This window comes from Rhinolophus sinicus, linkage group LG15 (genome assembly GCF_036562045.2).
Source record: "Rhinolophus sinicus isolate RSC01 linkage group LG15, ASM3656204v1, whole genome shotgun sequence".
Classification (NCBI taxonomy): Eukaryota; Metazoa; Chordata; class Mammalia; order Chiroptera; family Rhinolophidae; genus Rhinolophus; species Rhinolophus sinicus.
The window spans coordinates 19,333,556-19,358,749 of NC_133764.1; the positions used below are offsets into that span (position 1 = coordinate 19,333,556).

General features: G+C 36.9%; 1 protein-coding gene across 1 annotated transcript; it reads right to left on the bottom strand.

Moving 5' to 3' along the window:
- Positions 1-656: 656 nt before the first annotated feature.
- Positions 657-24,603, bottom strand: UTP6 (UTP6 small subunit processome component). Its single transcript, XM_019750725.2, has 19 exons — positions 24,398-24,603; positions 23,090-23,174; positions 20,062-20,103; positions 19,728-19,820; positions 19,013-19,060; positions 18,494-18,557; positions 17,034-17,152; positions 14,280-14,357; positions 13,004-13,085; positions 12,402-12,483; positions 11,384-11,565; positions 10,737-10,816; positions 10,296-10,373; positions 7,797-7,976; positions 6,751-6,831; positions 6,372-6,481; positions 5,421-5,487; positions 2,917-2,989; positions 657-2,142 (listed from the first exon to the last, which is right to left on the bottom strand). Exons 1-19 carry the CDS (start codon positions 24,487-24,489, stop codon positions 1,985-1,987), a joined length of 1,794 nt encoding a protein of 597 aa, XP_019606284.2. The 5' UTR covers positions 24,490-24,603; the 3' UTR covers positions 657-1,984.
- Positions 24,604-25,194: the final 591 nt, after the last annotated feature.

Consider the following 25,194-nt stretch of genomic DNA (forward strand, 5'->3'; position numbering starts at 1 on the left):
CTCATAATACCAAGGTTGCCGGTTCAATTCCTACATGGGATGGTGGGCTGCGCCGTCTGCAACTAAGACTGAAAACGACGACTGGACTTGGAGCTGAGCTGCGCCCTCCACAACTTGACTGAAGGACGATGACTTGACTTGGAGATGATGGGCCCTGGAGAAACACACTGTTCCCCAGTATTTCCACGCCCCCCATAAAAAAACTCTTATAAATTAGTAAGAAATGAGTTTTACAAAAATCAAAACATGAAAAGAGAACCAGGAAAACCACATTAACTTCATTAATGCCAAAGAAATACACATTAAAACAATGATGTATCACTTTTAACCCATTAAAATGGCATAAATAAAAAATATAATATCTGGGGCAGCCGGATGGCTGTTGGTTAGAGCACGAGCTCTCACCAAGGTTGCCGGTTCGATTCCCACATGGGCCAGGGGGCTGCACCCCCACCCCCCCCAACTAGCTTGAAAAACGGCAACTGGACTTGGAGTTGAGCTGCGCCCTCCACAACTAGATTGAAGGACAATGACTTGACTTGGAGCTGATGGGTCCTAGAAAACACACTGTTCCCCAATATTCCCCAATTAAAATTTAAAAAAAAAACAACGTGTGTGTGTGTGTGTATATAAAGTATCCACCACAGGTAAAGGTGTTGACATTTTCATACATTTCTTGAAAGTCTTTTTATACATTACAAATTGGCAATATATATACTCCTTTAAAAAGTTATATCCTTTAATCCAACAATTCTGTCAGATGTCAGTCTCCTAAAGAAATAACCAGGGATGTGAACAAAGATTTACAAAAATCATCAACAGCATTTATAGTAAGAAAAAATTAGAAATAACAAGGTCTAACCGACAAGGTCCAACCACAGAATGTTATGAATTTTACAGGGAATGTTATAAATTCATTAAATGTGTTTAAGGCTTTTTAATGACATGGAAAAACAACATAATATTAGGTTGGTGCAAAAGTAATTGCAGTTTAAAAAGTTGAAAAATTGCAAAAACCGCAATTACTTTTGCACCAACCTAATATTAAGTGAAACATCAATAAACTGTACTGAATGCTTCTCCTAGTGACATCATAACATTATGTTAAAGGATATAAAATTCAAAAACTGCCTCCCCTACTCCCAGAATGCCCTTCTGTGCTTTAAGCCATCCTCCATCATGGGCTCTGAAGCCTTTCTCTAATATGCTCCCTATCCCTGCCCTTCTTTTGTTGGCAGCCCTGCCCACTATAAACACTACTTTGCAGATCAGTCCCAGAGATAAAAGATACCTGTATAACATCCTGATCTTCTTAAACAACAACTTTTTCCCCAATACCCAGCATCCTTCTCTGCTCCTTCAACCAGTTTTCAGGACATTCAGCTCTGTTCCTCTAACCCCTACCTCCATCCAAAAAAGCTTCCCTTCCTTCCTGCTTATGATGGGCACTCAATGAATGAATGAGTAAATGATCTAACAGGATAAATCCAATTCTGGTAAAGGAAATCAAATTACTGAGTTTAACTCCAGATGATATTACAGGATGCTTTTATTTTCTTCTCCTTATTCTACTCCCACCATATTTTCTACATCAAATGCACACCATGCATACTTTTATAATAAGGGAAGAATAAACTAACAGAACTGTACTTTCTCCTCCATTTTAATTGGCCCCTAGGTCTAGAGATATTCATCCTTAACCCCGGGAGTAATAAAAGAAACTTCAGTTGTATGATTTCCACATTATTTTGGACAACATTCAGGATCTATAGTAGATCCAGCGCCAACAAGTAGCCTCTGGCCACTGAACAGCAGTTCTCTTCTGGAATTAAAGAATAATGTATTAACAAAATTAAAGCATATCTCAAAATCAGACAGCCATCTTGTCTGCCATCTCTAAGCAAATTGTAGATGAACTCCTAACACCAATCTACCCAGAAGGCTTACAATACTATTTCACAAAGTTGGCTTGTTCTTCCTCTTTTCACAAATGGCCGGCTTGATGCATAGCATGTTTAGTTACAAACACCTCTGCTGACTCTCCCTGCAACATTTTCATGGCTCGCCAGTAGATTTGTCCGCAGTTCTCAGGTCTACCAAGGGGGTGGTTCAATTCTTCTTTGATATAATCCATCCAAAGATCTTTAACGGGAACAAAAAAATTACTGTGGACATATAATATGTAACTGACAAGGCTTCAATAGGTAAGCTTAATTATTTAATATCGATTCAACACAAGATTTCTAAGGAACTTATTTCCACAGAAAACTATGTGAAACAATACCTCTCTCAGCTTCCTTACACTGAAGTATATCAAAATGAGTTCACCATAACCTTGTTACCATGCTAAACAAAATTTACTTGGGTTAGTCAAAATGCCATTTTCATTCATTTCATCAGAAGATCTGTTTTTTAAATATGAGTTTAACAAATACATGTCAGTTTTTGAGTGCCTAAAAACAGATTTTAGGTGACATACCTAGTGCCCAGAAGTATGTTTTACAAGGCCTATAAATGTGGACAATGTGACAGTAGTCAATGACAACTAATGTCAATTAACGTCCCACTATCCTTTGCTGTAATTCCCACTCCTCTTTGTTCTGACCTACATTATTAACCTTTCCCTGACAAATACCATATGTTTTAGAGAACCAAATCAAGCAAATCTTTCTCTAACCCAGCGTTCTTAATAGAAGACCCATGGACTCTTGAGCTTATGAACTTTAAATTATAAGCAAAATTACATCTCCAAGTATTTATTTATGCACAAAGTAAGGGAAGAGGTAGGAGAAGGACACAAATTTTATTCTCCAAAAGGGCCACGACCCAGTAAAGAAACACTGTTCTAACCGTACTGAAAAGTTCCAGACCACACATGCAAACAGACTGATATGTCTATAACTGAAGTTTACTCACCAGAATCTGTAGATCCAAACTCTCTCAAAGCCCTCTCATAATATTCTCTTAAGTTCGCCATCTTGCAAGATTCCTAAAAATAATCAGACAATCTTAAGACTAATTTATAATGTCATAAATTCCTTTCAACCACACTGTTAACAGCTATCATCTATTAGGTATTTTAAGGAGAGGAGGGTTGTGGCTTAAGATGAACACAGCCTGGCTTTCAACTTACCCTGAGAGAAGTCATATGCATTTACTTCCAGAGCGAAGTAAGTGTCAAACAGTGATAAAAAGCACTTTGCTATGGTAGCATGGAAAAAGCCTAATAAATTCTTGGAGGAACATGGGCAGCTTCACAGGAAAGTATGTTTGAAAGCCCTGAGGGAGAAGTAGGATTGAAATAAATAAATAAATGCGGGAGGTTCTACTCCCTATGGCTAGGGATTTCTTCCTTTTGAGTTATCTGGGCTCTGGCACATATTAGCTATGTCCACCTTAAAACATTTCGTATCAAGGCAAAGTATATAAATACTAGTTATATGACCTTCAGCAAATTTTTTAAACCCTCTGACCTTCTAAGTGTCCTTACTCATAACACAAGGATGACATCTCAAAAGTAACTACAAGGATTAAATTAGAATGCTGACTAATTATGTACCTAGCCAATAACAGCTGGTATTAACTTTACAATCAATGAATGTTCATTCTTTACCTCTACTTCCATTTAAATGTATTCTTTTGTTTCCTTTACAAGGCAGACTAACATCTTCAGTTTAAAAATATTTTTATATAGTCAAATAACTGTTTCCTAATTCAAATTTTTCTTCACTAAGACTATTATTTCATAGAAGTGAATTTAACCTCATAGCTTACATATACATGAAAACCAGAATCACACCTTGTTAAGACTCATAATGCCCATTGTACTGCAAATTCCTTTCGACCCAGTATTCCCTCTGGTCTTATAACCCTCACACCCCTGAAAAGGTACGATGACCTCCTTTAAGATAAGGATGCCAAGGCTTAGAATTAAGTGAGTTGCCCAAGACACATAACTATTATGTTATCGATCCAAAGCCTGGCTATTAATTATTATGCTATACTATCTCTTACACTTTAGGACAAGAACAGATAATTTACCCACTCAATGATCAAAACTATGAAAATAAGAGTTGAACTGCTCTAGCTTTTCAAAATTCAAAGAAATAAACAGCAATCAAAACACCAAAATAGGCCGGCCCGGTGGCTCAGGCAGTCAGAACTCCAAGCTCCTAACTCTGAAGGCTGCCGGTTCGATTCCCACATGGGCCAGTGGGCTCTCAACCACAAGGGTGCCAGTTCAATTCCTCAAGTCCTGCAAAGGATGGTGGGCAGTGCCCCCTGCAACTAGCAACGGCAACTGGACCTGGAGCTGAGCTGCACCCTCCATAACTAAGACTGAAAGGACAACTTGAAGCTGAACGGCACCCTCCACAATTAAGATTCAAAGGACAACAACTTGACTTGGAAAAAGTCTTGGAAGTACACACTGTTCCCCAATAAAGTCCTGTTCCCCTTTCCCAATAAAATCTTTAAAAACAAAACAAAACAAAAAAAACACCAAAATAAGGAGAAAAAGCAAAACTGAATACTTGGAGGTGGAAGTAAGTATACTGATATATCTGCTAATTATCACTATAAATAAGTACAACTATTTTGGAAAACTATCTGGTAATATATAAACAACTATAAAAAATACTAGTATCTCCAGTCCTAGAAATTTATCTCAAGAAAATAACTCAAAAGAAAGCAATACTATATAAATATAAACAAAATGCTTACAGCACTCTTTGTTTTCTATATCAAAAAATCTGGAAACAACCTACATGTAACGGAATGGTTAAGAAAATTATGGGTTTAAGACTAATACTACAATCACTAAAAAAAATAACCATGTAAAAACACAGGAATGTGTTTACAAAATGTTAGGTGAAAGAGCGAGAAAGAGACTCTCCGTATGGCACAGAAGTCAGAAATAAAACAGTACAAAACCGTGTGTATGTAAGTAAACAAAACTATAAAAATAAATGAAATATGGTTGGTTGTGTTACTGTGGTGGGATTACAGATCATTTGGATTTTTGGGTATTATTTTAACTGAGACTTTCCTGTATTTTTCCTCACTCACGTGTTCAGTTAAAAACACCAGAAACAGTTACTGCCTGCCTACTCTTTACCTCACAGCCCAATACAAGACACAAACAGGATGCTGTGGAGACAGAGAAGCAGCGCTTCACCCAGCCTGGCAGGGAGCACTTCCTATTAGAGGTGACATCTAAGTTTTCTATTTTCCAGACATGTACTTTCTCTTCTTCACATGATTACCATTCCTAAACCATCTCTATGGAAAAAGGGGTTGAACAAAGGGACCAGAAATACATAGTTTTACAATGAGAGCTTTTCAAATGTCAAAATGCTGCAACTGATTAGTAAGCACTAATCCATTTTCCCAGACAAGAAATGTATACACAGAACACTTACTTGCTCCTTTTCAAACTGGATTATTTTCCTGAAAAAGTCAACTGAAAATGGACGGCTTTCCTGTAAACTAAAAGGAGGGGAGAACTGTTATCTTTCACAATGACAGAGCCTCTCACATCTCATGAATACAAATGCCTATGTCAGAGCCTCCACAACACTTGGTTTAATGAAGACCTGGCCACAATTCAATACAAGGACTCGACCTGACCACCAGTCACTCTCAACGCTTTCAATCTCCAATGACTTTCTCTTCACCACCAAATTCTTTCCTATCCAGTTTTCTTCCTGTTCTGTTCTTTCTCACTTTCAGAGTTTTAAGTTCCCTCTACTATTTACATCTCAAGGTCTTTCTAAAGGAGAACAATAATTCCACTTCTAAGAATACATTCTAAGGAACAATTCCAACATGGTCAAATAATATTTGTGCAGAAATGTTCATCAAAGTAGTATTACTGTGCCAAAAAAATCATGGCACATCCACAAAGTGGTATATCATACAGCTATTTTTAATAAATGATATTTATGAAGAAATGTTACTGATAGGGAAAAGGCCAGTCTAATGTTCACCAATAAAAGTGGTATAGAAAATGTGATTATATTGAAACCTACGTAACTTTACTAACAATTGTCACCCCAATAAACATTTAAAAAAGACACCAAAAAAAAGTGGTTATAGTAAAATCTCAAATACGTGAAAAACAAATTTTAAAATGATATAGTAACATGGTTTTTACTCTTGATGAGATTACAATAAATTATTAGTTATCTCTTCAATAAAATTTTTCCACAATGAGTATGAACTGCTTTTACTGTTCCAAAAAGAAAACTTTTTTAAAAAGTCTCTTGGATTACTTCCTCAGATACTGTCTGTGAGACATATAAAACCTCGGGGGTACCAGGGGCTAAGTATGGAGTGGAGAGACAGGACGAGCTATGAACATTTGGGAGTACCTTTTAAACACAGCTCTGGCCTTTTTGTAGCCACCACTTCGATAGGCCCAATCCAGGTACTTTTCCTTCAGGGTGACTGAGTCAGCACCAATGACAGCTACGATAGCTTTCTACAATGTAAAAGGAAAACGATAAGCTGCATGAGGAAATTTATAAACATCAAAACAAATTCTCCCAGCACCATCCCAGGCTGCTCAATTACTAGGCTGGTGCAAAAGTGACTGCAGTTTTTGCAATTATTTTTAACCTTTTAAACTGCAATTACTTTTGCACCAACCTAGTAATAGTGCGTTAGGAACAGCTGCTATAGAAAGTTAGCCAACTAGTGAACCTATCTGCTCATTCCCCACACACGAAACTTAGAACATCGTGCCTATACCTTATAGATGGCTTCAGTGTCTTCTTGGCTTTTGGCACCTTCACTCCACTCTGCCCAAGAAATCCACAATGGCAGACAAACCTGCTTACAATAAAAAAAGTTACAAAATGAAAGCTTAGCACTGTGCTCTGAAAACTATCACTATAAAGACAGGTTCCTCCTACGATAATCAATATGTAAAACATTAATTCACTCCCAGCCTGTCCTCAGTGTGACAGAATCCTCGGTGCCCAGAGGAATGGCATGCCAGAACACGGCCAGCCATCTGACCACATCACCCAAAGCAATACTCTCCTGCTAATGCTATTAGGTTGGTGCAAAAGTAATTGCGGTTTTTGCAATTATTTTTAACCTTTTAAACCGCAATTACTTTTGCACCAACCCAATAGTTCCCTTCTACTGGAGGATGCTGGCTATAGTTATTACCATCAATAAGCTATTAGTTAATTAAGTAATTAACAGCACATAGCTAGTCAGACCCATAGCAACCCAGATCATATCTCTGCTCTCTAGGAACCACAACACACATTATAATTAATCTAGGCTGAAATAGCTGATCTTCACTCATGTCTCAGAGTCACACACAAATGAGCAGTAAAACAATTAAGATTATTTTTTCCCATGGGGGAAAAAAAAAAGATTTTTTTTTCCCACTTTAACTTCTGGAATACTTTTTTCCTACTAATATAAAAAAAAGATTCACTGCAAAGATTTAAGGTTTAGGCTTTTAAACTTTAAGGTTTAGAAATATATGTGTGTTTTAAGTTCAGCTTTAGAAGCCAACTGAGAACAATATTCTATTAATATTTCTCACTGGTAAGATACCTAGATGGAACACAAAGTTTATACAACTTAGTCAATTTTCACATAAAGAATTAGAAATAGGCCATTAAATGGAAGTTCTTCTACTCTTGAGCCTTGACCCATCATCACGAATGCACTTTGGGGCCAGCTCGCATCACACAAGGACACCCCACATGAGCTTTGGCTGAAGTCTTCAAACATTTGCCAAACAAAATGAAACATAAAAGACCCAACACACAGACCTGGGGCTTCAGGTGCACAAAGGCTTCTTGAAAAAGCCTGGCTACATCCGGGCTCTTTGAGTCTATCAGCACCTGCAGCCGCATCTGCCACATCATTACGGAGTCTCTGAACAATGCAGTGCCAGCTACCGCCACCTGCAGCGCTTCCTTCAAGAAGTCATGGCGCAGCAACAACTCAATCTAGGTAAGACAAAGTATCACTGGAACATTAACTACTGAAAGCGAAATGCCCTATGTAATGCGTGACAAATACAGAGCTCATATGAGGCAACAACTTCAAATGCCTTTCCACTAAGCCTTTACCATGGCTGCCAAACAGGCACAACGTGAACAATTGGAATTCCTCCTCCATTCCCTGCTCCTATTCCCAAGGCTACAAAACAAAGGGGGAGCAGGGGAGGAGGTAAACATTAGAGGACCTAAATAATACAGATTGAAAGTTAAGTTTTTAATAAAATAGTTCACTATAATAAAACCCACACCCACCAAACAGAATATAAAAATCAGTAAAGATAAAACCAGTATTTCTGGGGTGGTAAGGAAATAAGTTAATTCATTCAAACACAACTGGGCACACTATAAACTGATACAATTTTTCTGAAATATAATTTGACACTATGAAACAAGAGTAATAAAATGCTTCTATCTTAAACTTGGGAATTTTATTTTAACAAATATGACCCAACGAGTACATCAACAGAAGGAAATCTTATCTGTTCAAAATACTTTTATACACACTCTTTTATGGGGAAAAACATAAAGCCAATTCAATTTTACAAAATTGTGAAAAAGAATAAATGGCAGTATAAAATCAGTGATTCAGCAAGCATTTTTGTTGTACACTATATACAGCAGATTAAAAAATGAGGACAACAGGTACATTCTCTAGCACCCAGAGCCTCCAATATGCTATCAGAGTACAAAGTACAAGCACCCAACAGGGTCTATGGCAGTGAGGAGAAAGGACTCCCAGAAAGGAAGTGCCATTTAAGCTAAGACTTAAGGAAGAGCACACATTAGTCAGGCGGAAGCAGAAATCCACAGGAAAAGAGAAGGCTCTCCAAACAGCATGCGCAAAAAGCTGAAGATGAGTGAGAGCTTGGATGTGAAAGGAAATCCAAGTTCACAATGGTTGGAGGGGTAGGATGTAAACTGGAGAGAACTGGCACATGAGGCTTGAAATACAGGCAGGAGCCAAATTAATGAGACTGAGTAGCTTTATACAAAGGACAGTGGGAAGCCACAAATTAATCCGATAATCAATTTTAAAAGATCATTCTGTGGAGAATAATCTGGAGAAAAGATAGATGTAGAAATCAGCAGTTTTTTAAGTTTAGCTGCAATATGTTGAGGGACTCTTCATTAAAGTCAAGGTCACGAAATGAGTGATGAAGTGGCAGGCTTAAGAAGGATAGCCTGAGAGATTTGGAGAGCAGAGGATGTTTGAAATGGCCAGAGTGGCAAATGGCAAAATAAGCAATAATGGCAAGAGAGCAGGACCACCAAGGCAATACTCAAAGCAAAGCCCATCTGGACGCACAGGATGTAACTGCCTTGCTGACATTCAATAACTCCAACGGAGGCAGCTGAACTCATCCAGATCTGGGATTTTTGCCAGACAATGCTATAGTGGGAGAAGGTATAATACAATAGACTAGTGTACAGTATGGATATTATGAACATATATAGGAAAAAGTACTTTTTAAATGTTAATATAAAGAAAATACAAAATAGCACAAAATTAATTGTAATTATATAAAAATTGCATGAAGATATGAATCAGGAGTCACACAAATTAAAGGCACTCAACAAATATAAAGATTTTGATACTTGTTTTACCCTATGAAGAAAGTATTTAAGTGCACTAACACATCCATTGTCTCAGGTAATGCTCTCAACAAGTCTGTGAGGTGGCAACAACAAGGATCACTATCAGTATTTTAAAATCAGGTAAACAAACTCAGAAAGGTTAAGTGACTCGCCCAAGTCACCTAGCTATTAAATGGCAAACCCCATCTAGAGCTATGTACCTACTCCCACATCGCATTACTCCGGTCTCTATGACAGTCCTTACCCACTCCTGGGGTAAGGATGGGTTAATACGCCTCTTACTAGAATGTCAACTTCTGAGACACAGGGAACACATCTAACCTGTTTTTGTTGTACCAATGGTTAATCTGGGCCAGACAGTTAGATTGAAACTTCAGGAAAAGGCTGTTCAGTAAAAGATGGATGGGTGGACAAACAAAATAAACCCAAATTGTGACTCCTTGTTTGAGTGTTTTCTGCTAAATAATATTCCTCCTTTTACTGGTACAGATTTCGTTTTTGGCATATACCAAATACTGAGAGCCAAATGTAACTGCTCTCTACATCTACCATACCAAACTAAATAATGGGCTTAGTCACGTAACTATATATATTAAAACAGATGACACCAGCACAAAGCAACCGGAATTAAGTACATGTAATAGGCAGTGAATGTGTTCGTGTCCTTACCCACTGCTTGTATTGGCATTCTGGTAGAAGTTTGAGTTCATGTGCCTTCCTGAATGCAATCATGGTTCTTTCCAGCCTCTGAAATCAGAAAAATCCCTCAGTTCATTACAAAGATCCCAGCAGAGGTGTTTGGCCTGACAGGAACAAAAGCAGTTCTGCATCCTTCTGAGTGCTGAGAGCAGGGACTGAGGTGGTTTCACTTATGATTAGAGTGAGACAGCTGCACCAAACACAGCCCAGTAAGAGAGCACCTCCTAACATGGTGGCCAGTACAAGGGCAAAGCAGACTCAGACCTTCAGGATGACAGGTCACTCACAAGGAGAAAGAGCAGTTAAGCACTAAGTTCTTGGAAACTGTCCCAGGCCCCAAAAGTCTGTCCTTCTCTCAGAAGACAGTCCCTTTCTAGTTACCCACTATACCCATGACATGTAAGTCCTTACCTTCGCTCTGAGGGACGGGCTATTTGTCTTCTTACTAAACCTTTCCAAGCAAAAGTTGATGTAACACTTCCACATGGCCTCTGAAAAAGTCAGAAAGATTACAATGATCAGATCACCAATTCTCTCAGTTTACCAATCATATATCCTTTCTTTGAAGGAAAAATTCCTCTGAAGAAGAGTTTCAACTAGTCTGGTTTTTAAAAAAAAAAGTTATTCTGAAAAAAAAAGCTGTTCTGATTACAACCAAACATCTTCAGTAGTGGGGAAAAAGTACTGAGTAATGACATAAATATAAAAATTAAAAGCCTTATCCATGTTATACATCCCCTCTACCTTAATACTCCAGTATTCCAAAATTTAAAAGTAAATTTATATCAAAAGATAATTAAGGAATAAACAACCTTCTGCGTTATCATTTCCTGAGTATCATTTCCCCCAAATAAATGAATGCAAATACCACTACTATCAAGGAAGATCATAAAAGCTCATCTTTCACCACTAGAGAAAGAACAAGTTGGAAAGCCAGGTACACTGTAAACTACCGCAGAAGTTTCCTGAAATCGATTTTGGTCATGGGAACAGGAGTTTCAGTTTCACATTCATGAATACCATCACTTCTCCAGCACACCATGGGTGGTGAAGTTTACCTGTAGGGAGAGTCTTTACTGCCTCTTCATATACAGCACAGCACCGCTCCTCCTTCCGGCCCATCTCCACCGCTTTGGCATGTTTCGTGGCCGGCTGCTCTTCTGGCTGCGCTTGGATCTCTAATTCTCTCCGTGCCACATAATCCCAAGTGAGAGGGTCATCTGTGTGCAGTACTTGGAGGCTGAAAAATACAGGTTACTGGTATCAGCCCTATGACATGAGACTAACTCAGAATACCAAAGAGACAGTTCCCTAGCTCTAAAAGGGTACCCAGGACATCCTTTTAACAATCCCAGTACTGGAAGAGTCATTTCCCAATAGGCTCTTCAGGTATCTTCACAGTCACTATTTAAATTTTGCCAGTGAATCAGAGTTGTCACACATTTATTAGGTTCCAAAATGTTGCAGACATTATTCACAAAGTTGACTTTCAAGTTAGCTCTCAAAAGTAAATCGTCCTCAAGCCCTGGAGAACCTTATTCTGTAATAGAGGCAAAGTACAACCTAATCCTCTACCAAAATCCTGAAGATATCCAAAGAGCAAACTGATCCAACTTCTATTTTATCTCCTATGAAAGTAAGAGGTGCTACCTACGAGTAAGGTACCCACGAGGTAGGCTACAAATAATTCTCAAACCATATAATCAGACATTAAAGAATAAATACACCTACAGCATTCACTATGAACATTCCAAAGTGCATTCATGTGTGCAACTCTCATTTTATGGACAAAAGACATGCCGGGAAAGCAGAAATATAGATTTTTCTATAAACTATAGGATTTATTTGTGATTGAATAAAGGGAAAATATTTCCCAAGGGAAGCCAATAGTGAGTCAAAAAACTTCTCTAGGAATATATTTTTTATATAATTTACTATGACACAATAGTCCTAAAACTTAGCTTTCTGCCAAAGATTTAGTGTGGTATCTTCTTTCCCACTTTCTAAATAATCAACCTCAAACCCTTATCACAAGATCAGAAACAGACATATTCATCTTTCCACTATTTTACTTACTCTTCATAAATTTCTCTTTGCAGATCTTTGGCAAAGTCGAATAGCTGTGCAATTGAAAGCAGTGACACATGAAACTCTGCACCTAAAATTTAAAAAGTGGGGGAGGGAAGTAAGACTCTAAAAGTATCACTTTACTCTAAATGTACCACCTTCTTGATGTACTGAACTTAGTTTTTTTGTTTTTTTTTGTTTTTAATTGGAAGACAGGACAAAATAGGGAAGAAAAAAAAACACCCATAGTTCCATTACACAAGCAAAGCCATATTATTAATATTATTATTATTATTATTTTGGAGTATTCGTAACTTTTATTCTAACTTTTATTCTACACTTCCTAAGGGCATAAAGGAATGTATTAAATCATCTATTTCTTTTCCACTCCCCACATGAATTAAGTACTCAATAAAAACTTACTGAAATGTTGAAGTATACCCTAAGGAGAAATATGTCTTTTCTGAAAGAAATAAGACACTATTCCTACCATCAGGGTTTTATACACATTCTAACAGAATTTCTAACAGAAATTTTTCAAAATTATTTAAAGGTATTCCTCATTATAGTTTCACTTTCTCACCATAAATAAACTTTCAAAAGATACCTACCTTTAATTATGCTTACAGAATTTTTGTAGATGATCCGTGCCAATTCGCCTGTAAGGATTTCTTCAGGATAATCAAGGTGTCCCTAAAGAATGTCATATTAAATATCACTTAACAGATAGTGCCAGTAAGTAGAAAAAGCACTAGAATCAAAATGAACAGTCCGAGGCTACCTGTGCCACCTGACCTCTGGCAAATCACGTCTCTCTCTGGGCCAGTTGCCTTACTTGTAAAATGTGTAGCTTGAACAAGACCACTGATCTTCGAACTGTATTCGCTCAGGCTCCTAGAGTGGTGGCAAGAGCACAAGGCTTAAGGCCTTACTCTGCATCTGGACCAGAACAGGTCAGGTTCTACATGCCCTGTTTACCCTTCTGTGTAAGACTTTAATTGGATAAAAAAGGCCAGAGCTGGAAACCACAATAACAGATGATAGCAAAGATCCTTTTACAGCTCTAACATTCTAAAACATCTTTAAAATTATTGTCATGTAAAAAAAAATACATAAAAAAGGAGGCTAAAAACCACATATTTCACAACTTTTATTGAGTTCCTTCAACCCATTATGTCATTTAACAAAATCATAAAGTATTAAAGACCAGCATTTGGGGAAAAAAAAAAAAAGACTAGCATTTGGCCATTCCATCAGTAATGATTTTGAGGACAACATCAACTAATCCAAATGTCTATTTTTAAAGCACAAAATTCCATTTTTATTACTAAGCCCATTTAATTAAGTCAACCCTAGACTCACTTTAAAAGTTTCAAACTATGACATTAAATTGGAAGAAAAATATATTGTGGGGGCAGCTGGATGGCTCAGGTGGTTAGAGCGAGAGCGCTGAACAACGGGGTTGCCGGTTCAATTCCCACATGGGCCAGTGAGCTGCGCCCTCCACAACTAAATTGAAGACAACAAGCTGCCGCTAAGCTGCAGGAGAGGCATCTGGATGGCTCAGTTGGTTAGAGCGTAAGCTCTTAACAACAAGGTTGCCGGTTCAACTCCCGCATGGGATGGTGGGCTGTGCCCTCTGCAACTAAAGATTGAAAAGGGCGACTGGACTTGGAGCTAAGCTGTGCCCTCCACAACTAGACTGAAGTACAATGACTTGACTTGGAGTTGACGGGCCCTGGAAAAACACACTGTTCCCCAACATTCCCCAATAAAATAAAATAAAATAAAACATTAAAAAAATACATTTCAAAGATTTTCTCTTACTCCTAAGCAGGCTCAAAACACTATACATTTTTAACAAGTGACAATACATTAGGATCTTACCACATCCATTTTGGCTTTTTCAAATTCTTGCCTTTCCTTCCTCAATTTCTCAGCATGCATCAGCTCCATCCTGAAGTACTACAGAAGGGAAATAATGAATTGAAAATCTTTGGAGATAATTTTTTAAATTAGAAATACATAAGATGCCATTTTTTACACATAAATATCAGATCTGAGAAAGTTTGGGGGGAGTAGTATATTTGTTATAAAATCAGCTGACATTGATAAGGAGGGAGAAATTTGTGATCATGTAAACAGTTCTGTATTTTGATTGCTGTGGTGGTTACACAAACCTACACGTGAAAAAAGTGACAGTGAACAATTTGCACATTATACCAATGTCAATTTCCTGACTTTAATATTTTAACTTTATAAAATGTAACCATCAGAAACAGTAAATACTACACCAGACCTCACTGTATTATCTTAGTAACTTCCTGAGAATCTATAACTATTTTGGAAAAACAAATCCATGGTAACGATGTTATATCAAGCTATATAAACAGAAACTAATGCATGATTAACATCTACTGTAAAGTTGGGCTTACCCACAACTTTTATAACTACTTTGAATTCTATTACAAGACATATTAAAATGCCAAGTTAAAAAGAAAGTTTAGGGGCAGCCGCTTAGTTCAATTGGTTAGAGTACGGTACTCTTAACAACAAGATTGCCATTTGATCCCCGCTTGGGCCACTGTCAGCTGCACCCTTCACAATTAGCGTGAAACTACTTGACTTGGAGCTGATGGGTCCTGGAAAAACACACTTAAATAAATAAAAGATTAAAAAAAATAAAAAAGTTGATACCTTTTAAACCAGCAATATTGATTCTAGGAATCTATCATAAGGAAATAATCCTAAATACCTAAAAGTTTCACACACAAAGATGTAAGAGCAAATACTGGAAACAATCTAAGCGCCCCACAACAGTAAGATAGGTTATAAAAGAAGCAGACTGCTAATGCAGTCATAAAATAGTTACAACAATTTAGTAATGGTGCACTACAATTCTAATGTTATTCTACGTTGTTTTTAAAGCTGGCTACAAACTTTTACATATAACACAATTACCACTATGGGAAAAATGTACACAGAAAAAAAAATGCACCATTTTGTTAATAGCATTTGTCCTTAATCAAACATTTTTCCTTCTTTTTTCTCCAAGGCTTTCTACAAATACGTACTACTTTTAAAATAAAAACCAGTATTTAGTTGTTTTTTAAAGCAACTATTAGAACAGTTAATGTACATTAGAGGTTCTCACAATGTAACTTGGGGATACCTGGGTGATCCCGCCACCCTTTCAAAATTATTCTCATAATAATACTAGTATGTTATCTGCCTTTCATTCTTATTATGTCAAGAGTTCAAGGTTTTTCAGAACAACATGATGGGTGCTATCACCCACAATCAATGCAAAAGCAGATCTGAGAACCCTGCTGTCCCTGATTAAGTCAGATATTCAAAAGATTAGCAGAAATGTATAATGCGATTCTTCTCTTTAAACTTTGTTTTAGAGTTATTTTCATTTAAAAATAAGTAATCTACATTAACATGTAAAATTTATTTTTAAATTATTATTTTTAGATTTCATGGCTTTAATTTTCAATAAAATTAAAAACTGATAAATATAACCCACACAAACAAAAAATCTTTAGAGTTCCTCAGTAATTTAAGATCGTAAGGAGGTCCTAAGACCAGAAAATATGAACACCACCAATATATATACTATTATAACACTAAACTACATTCATGATGTGTTAGGTAAAAATACAGAACACAGGAATATGTAGCAAAATCCCACTTTTCAGAAATAAAACCTGGTTTAAATATCTATAATATTCATAAAAGTATGGGTGATAAGATTATGAGTACTTTTTCTGTTACTTTTTCATTAAACTATTTTCTCTGAACTATTTATAATAAATTCTAATAACTTTTCATAAGAAAAAGCAAATCTGTTTCCATTTTGGAAAATACAACCATAGGCATTTATGAAAGCCTCCAAAAACCATAAATAACACCATACAATAACAAAAGGATACAAGACTACAATATAAAACATCATTAAATTACTACAAGACCAAAAATACAGTTGGGACAGCTACAAAACCCATTTGCATGAAGAGCCGTATTTTTTCCCCCTTAGCACCTAGGCTTTTTCCAGAATTTATTTTTTTAATCAAATGTATGGCCATCATTTTTCTAATACATCCCTTCAAGCAGAAATAAATCCACCAAGAGGGGAAGGAAGTATCCATTTCAAGAAAAAGAAACAAAGAGAACGGGAAAAAAGGGGAAGAGAAGACAAAGGAGGGAAGGGAGAGAGGAAAAAGAAAAGAGGGAGGGAGGGAAGGGGAAAAAAAAGAGAAAGAGGGAGAAGAAAAAAACATAAGAACAAAGGTATAAGGATGGCTAAACCCTGGCCCCCAACAAAAAAAAAAGGTAGGGTCCAGTTCCCTATCCCTCCGAACCAAATGGACAGGTAGGAGTTCCAATTTGTCACTATGAACCTGGAAGATGTATAAGGTCAAAGCTGACTTACTACTGGCCAAGAAATACCCTGCTGGGTCCCTTTCCCCAGCAGCTCCCCTACTTATCCCTAGCCTCCATAAATCGAAGTCTTTTTTAACTTGAATATGTCTCCAGAGGACCAAACCGAGACATCACTCTCTCACGTTATGTGCACACCCACTCACTTCTTTTTTCTTCTTCTAAAGGGACAATTTTATTTTTATTTTACACACTCACTTCTTGATAAAGTTTCGGGCATTGTGGATGAAAGCGCAGAGCTCGAAGAAATAGTTGTCTTGCACTTTCTGAAGACAAGCGATCTTCCATTTCCCATTTGGCAGCCATAATCCACAAAGCTATAAAGGAGGAACACGAGGCTTCATTTCAATAAATTAATCAAGTCAGACAAAAAAGACTAATGCTCCCATTTCAATAGTCAAAGAATTTTTTTTTAATCCTACTGAAAGAGGAAGTGGATGAGGGAGTTTCTAATGATTATCTGTATTGTTGCTTTGTCTAAGATTAAAAAAGAGTATTCTGAAGCAAACAGGTAAATGTTAATATCTAAAAGTACTTATGTGCCTATTACTGTATTTCATCAGATGTAAGGTCAACATCATTGTAAGTCACATACAAATTTTAAGTGTTCAAATGCTGGAAAAATTGTGCATCTTAGAATCAATGAAATAAAATTATTTTGCTCTTTTCTCTATTTAAAATAGTCTAATTTTTTTAATGCCTCATAATTTTCAAAATATTTTTATACTTGTTGAGAACAAAGGGTTTAAAAGAAATTTTTTTTGTCCTATGACATGGGAAATTAACCTTGAGGTAGCATTCTAACTATTTCCCTAGAAACAATGGTCAGCTATGTTACCAGGCAAGACTGCTTTTGGTAAAAATGACCCATGGTTTGGTAATCACATCTGGACTAGGAGGGCTGTAAATAGTAGAGAGCCATCGCTTTGGGCTTTTTTGAGCATGTGCCTCCTGAAATTGAGAACGGTCCTTTCTAGGATCCCTGGAAACTACACTCATCCGTGGGTCTTCTAAGCCAGAGTGGCTCTTCTACCCACTCATGTGGTCTCATCCCCTCACACCTGAACTGTCATTACCTTCTGAACTGCTAAGAGTACTCTACTAAAGAAACACACCTAATGCTATCCTGCATCTTTCTGAACAAACTGGTGCCAAATGTAGCCTATTTGAGTCTTGTGTAGTGTAAAATGTCTCATTGAGCCTGATACTTGAGCATAGGCAATGGAGTACCTCCACTGTAAAATAATGTACCACACAGACAGTATCACAAGAGAAGTCTTTCTCTTACAAAACATGAGTTCCTACTCAGTGTCAGTCACTCTTGTAAAATCTGTATTAATCTTTTTCCCTTATGTTTTTAAAATCCCTTAAATATGACTGCCTCTAAACAAAATGTCCCTCAAAGGACCAAAAAAGTTTTTTTACCAGCAACTAAAAAGAAACGTAGTCCTTTTTGCACACATAACAACTGACACAGTAACTAGTACACAGCAGGCAGGGGTGAACTAAGATGTAGAAATTCAGGAACGAAAACTGCGAAGGCCAAGTTCTTAAAATAATTTCTTTTAGGTTTATCAAGCAAAATAAATTCCAAATTCCAAAAGAGCTTGAGTCTACATAAAAGGTAAAAAAAAGACCTGACAAGGATTTCACCATACCTGGCTTGTTTGAATGAATGGCCAACATGGCAGAGAATACCTTGCTAAGTTGAGCTTTGGTAGCCTGTAAAAGAGGAAGAAAAATTCTACTTCCTACACAGCGAAATCATTGTCATTAATCTCTTAAATGATCTGTTCTATATGCTTACCAACTGTAAAATCTAAGGGGCAAGATCTGCTATTGCTAGGGACATAGAAACAAATATGTATGTGCTCATAGTTTTCTTCTACCTAAACCATCCTACATAAACATTCTAAATATTAAAAAAAAAAAATTCAACTTTAATGAACAAATGCACATAAAGATCATTTTCTTTTCAACTGACTTGAAAACCATTTAGTGATTCAGCTAGGCTAATGTTGTTACACTGAAGTTCAGCCTTCTTGGGTTCTTTTCCCATTTGTTAACCCTACACCTTCGGAGAAAACATGGAGTTCAGTAATCAAGTGTGGGGCTTAAAAAGTCAACTAACCAAAAGAAGGAAAGAGAGAGCAAGACACGGCTGCCCAAATACTCACCCATTTCTTACAAAAGACAACATAGGATAGCCAAAGTTGAACATCATCCTGCAAGAAAAGCAATGTAGTAAGCTGCCTGAATTTGAATTGTATACATAATACACCTTTGAAACAGGCAGATTTCAGAATATCCACTGTGTTACAACACCCCTCAGCCTATTAGGTTCTTCCTCATCATGCCCTGAGCTCTCTTAACTATAACTCAATCTGTTCCCCCACTCCCACCTACTATGCTCCAAGACAAAATCTGTGGTCTATCCAATTTGTTCAATGGCGTTGTTAAATGATCTCAATAAAGGGTAGCAACCCAAAATGTGTCATTCCCAGGAACCCAAACTACTTCCCATATCATACTGTCCCCGTCCCAGCACCGAACTTGAAGAAAATCAAGTCATTAAGGTACTGTCCCTACTCTAACCATTTATCTTCCCCCTCCAAATCTTTGGTGTACTTTACTTAGAGATATATCCAAACAAATCCCAATTTTTTTATCCTTAATTATGTATCAAATCCCCTCTTTTCAACATCATCCTCAAAGAATAATGAGATCAATTTTCTTAACGGTTTGATAACTGGTTTCAAGTAATGATACTGATTCCATCATTAGAATAAGTACTAAGACACCCAAGGTAAGAATATACAACCATACATTTGAATATCCAACTCATAATATGTATAATATATATCTTCAGTTGATGATTCTCTGATCACTTACTTTCCACTTTGCTGAAGCACGTCGGAAGACACCTTGTACCCGGTGTACAATAGAATTCTCAATCTCATCCTTCTTAAATGAATACCCAATGCGCTAAAAAGGAACATAAAAATACAAAGCCTCAGCTTATTCACATTTATCCAAAGAAGCATTCCTACTAGGTCATTAAATAACTGATAAAGCAATTCCTCTCTAAACAATTACAAATATCCATTATAAGCACATCACCCCACAATTTATCAATGCCAACTGCTCCCCAAATACAAGTTCTAGCTATAGAGCCACACTACTTAATTCTATATTTTTTCTAACTTCCAGAAAATCATCTACGTACAGTTCTTCTTCTCTGGATCAGCTCCAAAAGATTAATTTCATACTATGGAAGAAAAACATACAAAAAAAAAAAAAAAAAAGACAAGAAAAATTATAACCTTTTAAATATGCAGGAAATGCATTTAAAATCATAAAGCAAATAAAAGTCAAGAATATAAAACAAGATAATTTGCTATCAAAAAGCATAATTTACAGTAAATGTCTAGCACTCACTGAAAATTCACCTTATATCTGTAAAATTCACAAATATATACATTAGCAATATATACACATAAACATCTTAGATACAAACTTATAAGATGTATAATACCAATCTAACTTTCTAGTCTACAAGTGTATTCAAACTTTTAGTAAATTAACCATTCAAAATTTTTAGCTAATGTACAAGCAAATAAAGCAGATAATAGCTCTGTACTGGCTGCAACAGGGTGCCTAATTGGCTTTCCCTTCCTTCCTCTCTAAAGAACCACTTAGAACCTCTAAGGCTCTCTAAAACCCACTACTATATAATTCCTGTCTAAACCTCAGCATAGACTATTAGAGACAGAAAGCTCAGGACCTCACAAGACTGCATGCTTCATTTTAAAACTCCTCATTAAATATTTTAAGCACACAGAACACTCGTGAAACTAGCTCCTACATTGCTACATCAAAGCCTACATTTACTTTACTTGCTTCAAAGCTTTGTTAGAAAGCGTTTGAAATACAAGTGAAGCCCCCTATTGCCATATCTGATTCCACTCTTCTCCCTCCCCAGAGGAAATGACTATCTTGACTGTATCACTCTCAAGCATGACTTTGAACTTTATTATAATGCTGCTTGAATGCTTTTAAACTTTATATTATAAATGGCATCATATTGTACCCATCACTCCATATTTTTATTCAACATTATGACTTCAGATATATCCGTTAGCACACGAAAATTTAAGTCCATTCGTTTTAACGGCTGTACAGTTCACTGAATGAATGTGCAAGTTACCTATTCTTTCTTCTGCTGACATTTGTTTCCAATTTTTCTATTACAAAAGGCTGCAATTAATATTCTTGTACTTTTCTTGTGGACATATCCAGGAATTTTCCAAAGTATATACAGACTTCCACCACTAATATGTAAGTTCCTGAAGGAATGATTTTTGTCTGTTTAATTTATTGGTGTAACCCCATCAGAATGAATCAGTACCATAGTAGGTACTCAATATTTACTGTATGACTGAATGAAATTGCTGGGTCACAGAGTATACGTATTTTTAACTTTATGGGATATTACCAAATTACTCTGCAAGGTGGTTGTACCAATTATATACTGATAATGTCAACCTTTAAAACATCTGTTAATATATGATGGATATAAAGTAGCTCTGCATCCTGGTTTTACTCTGTATTTACCTGATTACTAATGAGGCCAACATCTTTTCATAAGTTTATCAACAAATAATGTTTCCCCTTTGTGATTTACATGTTCACATTTTTCCAGTTGTTTTCATTTTCTTGATTTGCAGTTCTTTATATAATCTAGAGCCTAATTACATGTGTCCCAAATATTTTGTTTGTTTGTTTGTTTCAGGTGTACAAAACAAGACATTTATACCCCTCACAAAGTAATAACCCCTTCCCCAATTTTCTCCCATCATGTGACTTGTCTTGTTACATTATTCATGGTGTCTTGTCTGTACAGAAATTTTTACTTTTAACATAGTCAAATCAATCTTCTTTTCATGGTTTGTGATTTCACAGTCTCATTGATTTTAAGTAATCTCTCCCTAACTGAAGTCATTCTTTCGTATTTTTTGTAGAAGATTTAAAGCTTTCCCCCCACATTCAGCCTTTTGATGCAGCAGGAATTTTTCTGTGTTATGTGAGGAAGGGATCTAATTTTACTTTTATAATATGGATAACCAGGACCTCACTGGTTTAAAATGCTACTTATGTCTCACAGCAAGTTTACATGGTTGTATGCAGGCAGGGGAATACATATGTAAGAGTATGTGCATGTACATGTTTTTAATCTTATTTCAGTTATGCTCTCTAAAACTAAACAAATCAATCTAATCTGCACGTGACTCCTAAATATTTGAAGAAGGAAATTATTTGCCACTTAAGTCTCCTTAAGGTTAAATATCCCTATTTCCTTTAATGATTCCTCTTAGAACAAGGTTTCCGTGCTGGCTGCCTCCCAACCAACCTCTCAAAGTCCTTAAAATGTAGTCTTGAGCCTAACACAGTGCTCTAGACATGGTCTAATAAGTGCAAAACTGTTTTCAAACCAACATCTGAGGGCCTACTGTTTGCCATGTCCTCTCCTCAGCTAACTTACCTAACACCCTACTTTAGTTAATATAGTCAATTAGATTATATTTTTGACATATGTTCTCAGCTCATTTTAAAAGAGCAATCTACTATGAGCCCTAGGACCTCTTCCAAATACAAGATTCTTAGCTAGGTCTCATATATTGTTTGTTGATTTTTTTTTTTTTAAATCTAAGCTCAGAAACTTTAGTCTTATAACATTTCATCTTGTTATTGGGTTCTTTCTGAATCCTCATTTTGTCATCCAATATATTAGCTATTCTTCCCCCACCTGAAAACAGGTCTAGCATGTATATTTTATCTTCACTGAAATGGTCCATTCAATAAAGGACTGAAGAACCTTGCAGGACATCTCTAAGTTGACAGACTTATAGACACGTAATTATTAACTTTCCAACCAGCTACTATCATCAAACTCACTCTCCTTTATCTTTCCCCCACAAGAGGTAGTCTATCAAATCTCTTGCTAAAATCCTGATACACTGTGTCTTTGGCAGTCTCTGATCCATTAACCCCATAAAAGAAAAAAAAAAGTTCAGTTTGCCAAGGACTAAAGACTTAGTGGAGCAATGCTACTCCCAAATCATCTCTGCACTTGTTCAAAAATTACCTGTCTAATCATCAATTCTAGAGTATTGTAGAAAATTGACATCAAGCTCTCCGTTCTATAATTGATTTAAAATTTCTAAGATTAAAAGGTAATAAAATTACTCACTTACTTGAACATAATTGATAAAGTCTTCCTTACAAAGAGCTCTTCGCTGTATTCTGTATTCTAGATCCGAGGCCTTCTTAATGATAGCCCTGAGGAGAAAGCCACTTAAAATGTAACACTTAAGAAAGAGCAAAAGTTAAGTAACTTTAGGGTTTTTGTTAAGTTTCTTTATTTTTAATATATTTAAAACACATATTTACCAAAACATATAATTCCCAAATTATTATCTTTCATAAGTAAGTATTCTCTTATATATTACTTCTGTGTCCTTAAAGGCATCAGGATGTATTTTAAAACTTTCATAAAAATCATCCTAATCAATTGCCAGGACCACTAACATTCGCACCAGCAAAGCAAATAATATTAAGTACTTTATATTATTTATATACGGTATTAGTAAAGATTTCCTTTCCTCCAAATTCGGGTCACTTAGGCTTTAATAATAATCAAATCTCTTTCCTAAATTCCTCTCCCGAGTTTTCACCATGCAGATTAAAAAAAAACAACCCAGACTGTTTTTACTTAGAAAAGTTTATTACTACTACAAAGGACTTACGGGAGAAGAATCACTCATTGTATTTAGCTAAGGAATGAACACACAACATGTGCATATTAGGAGAATTTAACGCAAGTTGTGCAAGACCAATAATTGTCTCTAGTTAATAACATTTACACTGTTGTGTTGTGTTTAACAAAGGTTTACTTTAAGACTCCCATAGTTACTTTACTACATTCACAGTCATTGAAAATTAAGAAATAGAGAAAACCATAAAAAATTATTCAACTTAATTTTAGCAAATTAGTGAATGCCAACTTTATGCCAGACGTTGTTGGCTAAGCTCTGGGGTAAAAATGCGAAATTCAATTAAATGATTCCCCATCTTTAAGTCTTGTTATAAAGATTTCTCTACCCCTCCTGGGCTCCCACAGCCTTCTCTTCGCATCTCTAGACAGTACACTCTACTATAATCAACTTACAGTACACCGCACTATAATCAAAATGTTTAATTAGTCTGTCTCTCCCATCATATACAAGGCAGTTAGCTCTTGAGGGGCAGAAATCCCGGTTTTATCATCCTTACTGCCCCAAGACCTGGCCCCTTGAAGAGCTGTCAGTATTTTTGGTGAATAAATGGACGGATCACCTTGCAATAAATGAAAAATTGATTTTGGACATCATCAAAATCTGAAAGTGGGCTTCCGTCATGTGAGGAAAAAATAAACACAACTCAAGGGCTCCCCATCCCTCTCCCAGCCACACACACGCCGCAACTCCCCTCAGCCCGCCCCAGCTCTTCCTCAGCAAACTCACTTAATTTCCGCATGACTGAACAGTCCAATGCGCTCCAGCTGTTCCAATTCAGGAAGTCGATCTTCTATGCGTTCCTGAATTATCTCCGCCATGAGGTCAACACTGCAGAACCCAACCGAGAAAGCCTCTTAGCCGCCAGCACGCGCCGAAGGGACCCACCATCTATTCCCAAGACCTGGCGCTTACGCTCGCACGTGCTGACGTAACGTGCGCCTTAGGTCCCGCCTTTTCCGCTTCCGCCGCCTCCGCTGTTGGAGAAGGCCTTCTGGTTCTTGCGGCCGCTGTCACCTCCCTGTGGCTGACTGTGGGGTTGCAGCGAGGGTCCCTCCCTCTCCGGAGGACCCAAGTGGACTGGGGTGGAGGGGCGGGGCCGAGGCCGAGCAACGTTAGACGAGGGCTGGGGGCGGAAAAGCGTCGTCGGGTCTGTAGAGGTTACGTGAAAGTAGCACGAAACGCATGTTTTGCAGAATAGTGTCTCCTTTTATTCTGCTCCCATCCCACATCCTCGCTTTGCGACACCAAGAACAAAAAAAAAATTTTTAAAAAGCAAATGGAAGGCTAGAGGATTTCCTATAATTATAGTAAACATTTCAAAAAGTCAATAAGGAAGATCGTAGGGGGCGCTAAAACTGACCAGGCGGTCCAAAACACAAGGTCTTTGCTTTCGGCTAGATTTGGTATTTTTTCAGGTGCCAATTAGAATCTCTAATTGGCAGATTAATTTTTAAATGGGGAGACATTTAAATAATTATCCTGGCTTTGAAGACATCTTTCAAAACACAAGGGCCCTGGGTGGA

Coding starts and splice junctions, on each gene's coding strand:
- UTP6 (XM_019750725.2), bottom strand. CDS start 24,489: ATGGCGGAGATAATTCAGGAACGCATAGAAGATCGACTTCCTGAATTG. Junction 12,484..13,003: donor TTCTGTAAGCATAATTAAAG/GTAGGTATCTTT, acceptor TTTAAATTTTAG/GTGCAGAGTTTCATGTGTCA. Junction 6,482..6,750: donor ACACTGAAGCCATCTATAAG/GTATAGGCACGA, acceptor TTTACATTGTAG/AAAGCTATCGTAGCTGTCAT.